The sequence below is a fragment of the Pteropus medius genome, unplaced genomic scaffold (assembly GCF_902729225.1).
Source record: "Pteropus medius unplaced genomic scaffold, Ma_sr-lr_union100, whole genome shotgun sequence".
Classification (NCBI taxonomy): Eukaryota; Metazoa; Chordata; class Mammalia; order Chiroptera; family Pteropodidae; genus Pteropus; species Pteropus medius.
Genome location: NW_024349796.1, coordinates 6270998 through 6277557, shown reverse-complemented (window position 1 = coordinate 6277557; position 6560 = coordinate 6270998). Strand labels below are relative to the sequence as shown.

General features: G+C 56.9%; 1 protein-coding gene across 1 annotated transcript; it reads right to left on the bottom strand.

The window, feature by feature from the left end:
• Positions 1-544: 544 nt before the first annotated feature.
• On the bottom strand, positions 545-3846 carry LOC120619328 (left-right determination factor 2). The gene is made up of 4 exons (XM_039883651.1): positions 3597-3846; positions 2047-2293; positions 1590-1832; positions 545-1243 (listed from the first exon to the last, which is right to left on the bottom strand). The coding sequence occupies exons 1-4, from the start codon at positions 3844-3846 to the stop codon at positions 880-882; spliced, it is 1104 nt and encodes a 367-aa protein (XP_039739585.1). The 3' UTR covers positions 545-879.
• Positions 3847-6560: the final 2714 nt, after the last annotated feature.

Below are 6560 nucleotides of genomic sequence, written 5' to 3'. Positions count from 1 at the left end.
CCTGGGCTGGGACTCTGTATCAAAGCCGCAGCTCAAAAGCCCTGTAATCTTGGCATTCGCAAATGTTTTATCTGACATTTTCAACACTTGCTCCCTTATCTGCCCCAAAATCTAAAGAAGTGATCCATATTCTTGTAGTACCAATGATGATTTTGATCACAGATTTTCTGATTTTTTTTAGCAGGTGGAATGAAATAAAACCCACTCACCGTGCCCAGAAAAGTAAAAATGTCAACAAAAATGACAAACCGAGTTCTGGCTTCAGTTCGAAGAAGACAGGCACACTAGACTCCGAACGCATTTCATCCCACTTCCTGTTTTACTTAACTAAGACCTTGACCACATCTTTTTAAGCTCTTTCCTTAGTTTCCTAATCAGGTTGAACTAATCCCTGTAGAACCTTCTGTTCCCTCACAATGGGCAGGCTTCTGGGTAAAATAGAGAAATACGGAATTAAATGCATTCCTTTGTTTCTCTAGTATCTGAGATGGGAAGGCACAACCCATACCGGACCCTAGGTTTTAAGCTCAGAGTGACAGCTGGATCCCCCGCCCCCATCACAGAGCTCAGCCCAGATCCTGTGACAGGACAAGGAAACAATGCTCTTAGATGACAGAATCTACACACAGGTAAGTGCTTATGCTGTAGTGCAGTGAGCAACATGAAGGACAGAGAAGACTGGGCAGGGGTTACCCAGTGGCCAGGGAGTCTTGTTCCCGGAAAGCCAATGTTAGAAAGTGAGCTGACTAGTCAGAGGTAGCAAATTCGGAGCTCAGTAGAGAGCACAGAGCACTTGCTCATCAGCAATCCCCATCTCCCCTGGTGCCTAGGACACTGATGCACACAGAAGCCAAGTCCCTCAGTGGCGACGCCCAGCGCCTACGGCTCCAGCTTCCTTGGCACGGGCGCCCCGTCCGAGGCGCAGCTGCATTTCTGCACCCGCATGTTGGGCAGGCTGACCACCTGCGCCCGGGCCCTGCCTCCCTCCTTGACGCTCACAATCATGGGCAGCGAGGTCGTCTCCGAGGCGATGCACTGCCGCGGCCCCAGAAACGGCCACTTGAAGCTCAGAGGCTCCGGGGGCTGCCGGCACGTGCCCACGCACTCATAGGCCAGGAAGCCCGGGGGCTCCAGGACCCAGTGCTCAGCCCACTTCATGCCCTGCAGGTCGATGTACATCTCCCGGCGGCAGCAGCGGGCGCCCTCGGTCACTGGCACCTCAGGGTCGCAATTGCCCTGAGCCCTGTGGGGCAAGGAGGGGAAGAGTCAGAGGTCAGCTGGGAAGGCTGAGGTCAGGGGTCCCAGGGCAGGGCCTGGTGGGGCGGCTGGGAGGGAGATTTGTAATCTAAGCTCTCATTGGTGGTAAAACAAACAAACAAACCAAAAAAAAACCTGGATATTTGAGATAAGGATGGATAACAAGAAATAACCAAAAAATGATGAGCATTATTACTCCTAAGAATTGAAAGAGAAATTCTACAAATGTATTCATTCCCATAGCACCCTGAGAAAAGATGCCCATGTCAATGCAAGTTGAATTCGGCGTTTGTCTTGTAAATCAGGTTCACCCTTTGACCTGCAGCACCTACCCGAAGTCCCTGAGGTCCAGGGTGTGCAGCTCCAGCTGGGGCTGGCCCTGCCTGGCGCCCGACGGCCCCTGGGAGGCGAAGCGCACCAGCCTGTGGGCGCTGGAGGCCAGGGGGCCCAGGTGCTCCCTCTGCACCGACACCTGCAGCAGCAGCGGCTGCCTGGGCCGGCTCAGCTGCTGCCAGAAGTTCACAGCCTCCGTCACGTCGAAGGCCTTCCAGCCGCTCTCATGGATGGACACCAGCCTGTGACACCAGGCGGAGGCACAGGCCCGCGCTGAGGGCCGGGGACTGGGACGCGCTCAGGGAGCGCCCCGGGAGAGCCTCTGCCACCCGCATCCCATCCCCCTCCCGAGGTGGCCCAGACAAGACCCGCCCCCTAAACTCCGCCCTCCAGCCCTCCTTCCCCGGCTGGCTCCTCTCCCCTCCCCCTACACACCCCCAGCCTCAACCTCCCCACCTGGAGTCGATGAGGGAGGTGCGGTTGGAGCCGTCGTCACGGACGTGCAGCCAGCGGACGGTGACCCGGGCCCGGTCGCTGCGCGGGGAGAGCAGCTCGTGCGTGCGGAGCGCGGCCTCGGGGACCGGCTCCTGGAAGAGGCGCAGCACGGCCTGCACCAGCTCGCTGTTGGGGGGCAGCCGCTGCTCCATGCCGAACACCAGCAGGTGCGTGGAGGCCTCGGACACCAGGAACCTGCCCGCCACCTCTGGGGACAGGAGCAGGGTCAGCGGGGCCTCTCCGGGCACTGGGAGAGCTCTGGGGGTGGCAGGGCTCAGAGCCAGGGAACCGGGTTTCCCCAGGAATCCACAGGGAGAACTTGGGGGCTGGGAAACTGGTGGGCCAGGGCAGAAAGGGAGTGCCCCCCTCACCTCGAAAAAGCTTTCAGGCAGCCCAGTCCCCTAAAACAGGCATTTTCCTTAGAGCTTGTCAACCAGCAACTCTCCCACCCTCGGTGGCGGAAGTGGGGACAGCTTTGGGGCCCTGCGTGGGATGTACAGGCCAGTGGCCTTCTTTAGGCAAAGGGGGCAGGACTCAAATGAGAGGGGGCATGGAAAGGGGGAGGCAGAGAACCCAGGCAACAGAAAGCTATGGTCACCAGCCGAATCTGGCTTTTCCTAAGGGACAGAGTGTGAGCCTGAATTTACTTCCGTTTTCTTCTCTGGTGAGGGGGTCTCATGCCCAGTGGAATGTCCCCAAAATGAGGAAGAGGAGCCAGGGCCTGTAAAGAACTTTTGCAGGGCTCCTGAGCCCCGAGGTAAGTGGCAGGGCCATGAACAGCACCCTACTCAGAAGCATCTGGTCTGTAACATGTGGGGCTCCAGTTTGGCAGTGCAGACTGAGGTGTTCATGACCGACCTCCTCTCCCCAGGCACCCGGCCTGGCCGAGGAGCAGGGCAGGTGTGGGCCCAGCTCTGGCCACTGAGGTGAGCCCACCCCGGGGAGGTGAGAGGCTGCAGAAGGACTCAGACCCGGCCCGTCTCTCACAGGCCGTTTCTTAAACAATAAACTCGAAAATTATGAAGCCCCACTTTACATCTCACGTAATACCCTCAACTCTGGGACGTTTTCGCAGCTCATTTAACCTCCTTTCCAGAGAAGCAAACAGGTTGAGATGTTTGGTGACTCAACTGAAGTAAAACGACAAAGGTCACAGCTGAGACCTGAACCCAGAAGTCCCTCCAAGGGGACGCCGCTGAGTCCAGCCTCTTTGCTCGCCAGCGTGATGCTCCCTGCCAGTCTATTTTTTCTTCATTCTTACCCCCTTCCACGTTGCTCCCCTACCCCACAGATATCTGTTCTGGCCTTGGCTTTGGCAGCAGGTCCAGCCTGGCACAGCTCCCCCTGGCCTGAGGGCTCTCAGTGGACAGGGCACGGGGCAGGCCCAGCCATCCTCACAGTCCATGGTCCCTCCTCACTGCCGCGTGGACTCTGAGCCCCCAGACAGGCAGATCCAGCCTTAGCCCCGCCTCCCCCAAGGACCAGGGTGCAGCAGGGAGGGAGGGCCTCACCTCGGAAGTTCTGGCTGAACCTCTTCCCTCGGGATCGGGTCCCGTGGCTGCGCTGCAGCAGGGCCACGTACTGGGCCCTCACGTGGGCAGGGATGACCAGACTCTCCACGTCACCCTCGTCCAAGACGGGCACCTCACTGAGGTGCAGCTGCTGCAGCAGGCTGCCCAGGATCTGCTCCTCGGTCACGGCCGCCCCAGAGCCGGTCAGGGGCAGGGCCCAGAGCGCCCAGCAGAGCCACAGGGACCTCATGATGCTTCTCAGGAGGAGGAGCAGGGTGGATGTGTCCCTGGGAGGCTCTAGGAGGGTCCCCCTGGGTGTGCAAGGAGCCAGGCTGGGCAGGCTTTATAGCCAGCCCTGGGCTGGGCCTGGGTGGTGGGAGGGAGGGAGGTCACACCCCTCGCCCTCCTGGGAGCTCAGCAGCCAGACAGGTCCATGAGCCCAAGCAGGGGGCTGTCTAGAGAGGCCACAAAAGCCATCTGTACAGCACTCTTGAGCCTCTGCCTTCGCTTGGGTTCCTAACCAGTTAAATTTAAAAGTTTCTTTCCTGGAGGAGAAGTAGGGACCTCATTATCCGCTAGATTCCCTGTCCCCCTCCCCACCACAGGGACAGAGTGGACCGGAGTCCCTAGTGTGTGGACCTTGAGTCCTATTCCTTGCTGCATTTGAACTGCACCAGGGCTGCCTGAGAACCAACCTGCCTGCAGGGATGAGCATCTGGTCCCGATGCTGCCGAGATCCTGGGCTGTGCCCAATTCAGAAACCCAGTGTTTCTCACTGTCCTGGGGGACCCCCCCAGGCAAGGGGGCCTGGGAACACTTAGCACCAATGAAGTTTTGTCTAATGAGGAACCCCATCCCTTTCCAGGCTGTTTGTGGATTTAGAGATTAGAGTTGAAAGGACCATCCAGTCCACCCCGTCCTCCAATTTTTGAGCCAAGAAAACTGAGGCTCGAGAGAGGTGAGAACATCCAAGGTCACACAATTAATGATGGATGACTGCATGAGGTCTGCAGAAGGACGAGTGCATTCCCGCCCCAAAGATCCTGCCACATCCTCAAGCTGCTTCCAGCCCGAGTCCTGCCCGACCCCCTGGAGCTTAGCCAGGTGTGTTCAGTCCAGGCGTCCAGGTCTGGGTGGGGGCGGGAGACACGTCCCCCAGTTTCCTGAGGCTTCCCCAGCCTAAATGTAGACTTGTGACTGACTGAAGAGTTTTCCCAGAGAAATAAAACAATTGGGCATGAATTCACCCAGGTGGAGAACTGACAGATAAAATACAGGACACCATTTGATGCGTCCTTATTCGAACAAAGTAGTCATTGTTTATCTGAAATTCAAATTTCACTGGGAGACCTATATTTTTATTTGCTAAATCTGACAACCCTGCCCAGAGACCGAGAGGAGAAAGCAAATGTGGATTGGGAAGCCTTTACAATGGGCTGATTAGTAGTGGGGGAGGATGGGGAGGGGGAGCAGGCAGGGCGGGCAGCCCCCAGGCTTTGTCATGCAGACGAAGGAGCTGGCTCCCCGCACTTCCACCCCCACCAGTGTCTGAACCAGCTCTGCGGGGTCAGGTCAGCTAGAGGTGGTAAACTGGCCCCAAGCCAGATCTTATATTCTGAGGGAGAAGAGGGCGGCAAAGGCATGGGGGATCAGTACCCCCGAGTGAGGGCCAGTTTGGACCAGACCCTGGGCCCAGCCCTGAGGGGACCATGGAGGGCAGTGGGCTGGTCACCCTGAGGTGTGGGTGGCAAACCCCACATGCAAATGGTCCTGGAGAGATGGATGATGGGGGCTGAGGCGGGAGGGCAAGTGAGGAGCAGGCCATGTGCCCACAACGCCCTTCCTTCCTGAACAGCCTGGGATTTGACCCCAACCAGAGTCCAGGCTGCCAGGTGAGGGCCATGAGAAAACGTGAGGTCGGATGTCATCCTACAACTTCCGTGGGTGGGGGACAAATAGGACCAGAGTCTGACTCGGAACCAAAGGGAGCTGTGAGGTGGGCGAAGGCTGGGGCCCAGGAGCAGCTTCTGGGTTTGAAGCCAACATCTAGGGGTCTCCAGAGTGGCACCCGTCCCCTTCCCGGCCAGGGGCAGATACTACTGTAGGTGTTCCAGAGACACCCTGAGACCCAGCCCCAGATGCTCTGGGCTGCCCCAAACCTGCACCTGTCAGCCTTCCTGACCTCAGGCCTGGGGGCCCGTGTGGCTCCTTGAGGTCTCCAGACGCACCCATGGGGAGTCCTCCCTGCTCTCCCAGAGCAGCTTGCCTCACATCCGCAGGGCTGGCCATCCCTGGGGCTCTCCGGGCTAAGGAGGGCAGGGGATGAATAAGAACCACGGTTCAGTTCATCGAGTCCCTTTCTGGCAAGAGTGAGTGCTGGGCTCAGTGTGCAGCCTCAGGCGCGTTTTCTACCTTCTGCCACATGAGTTTCCGCCTATGAAATGGGGATAATGTATTTTTTTTGGCAAAGAACTTGACAGCATTAGTCGAGTTATCAGCGAGATGTCAGCACAGCCCCAGACACACAGTAGATGCTCAATAAATAGGAGTCTTTCACATGGTCCCTAATTCTTGCCATGTTTAACTTTAAACATTTTGAAGCTAACGATGTTTCTTAATTACTTTTATAATTAATACACATAGTAGAAAAGTCAAAAGGCACAAAAGGATGTATGTAAAAAATGCCAGCGTCCCTTCCTTTCTTCCCCATCTGCCCATTTCACCATCACGGAGACCGTCTGCACTTTACAAAGAAACGCAGATGAATTTTTTCCCATCACACAAATCTTATTAACCCATCAACATGACCTGTGCCCCCTTTTCGAAATTATAATTTTAACTTATCATTATAATTTTTTTACAATACAGTGAAAAGTCTCTCCCATCTCTGGCCCCTCAGTTCCCTATCTCTACTCCCCCCACCCCCACCCCCCACCCCCTACCCCCACCCCCCACCCCACACCC

Excerpts from the sequence above, each read along its gene's own strand:
- LOC120619328 (XM_039883651.1), bottom strand. The coding sequence starts at position 3,846 with ATGAGGTCCCTGTGGCTCTGCTGGGCGCTCTGGGCCCTGCCCCTGACC. Across the intron at positions 2,294-3,596 it reads GTTCAGCCAGAACTTCCGAG|AGGTGGCGGGCAGGTTCCTG; the intron begins GTGAGGCCCTCC and ends TCCTGTCCCCAG. Across the intron at positions 1,244-1,589 it reads CTGGACCTCAGGGACTTCGG|GGCTCAGGGCAATTGCGACC; the intron begins GTAGGTGCTGCA and ends CTTGCCCCACAG.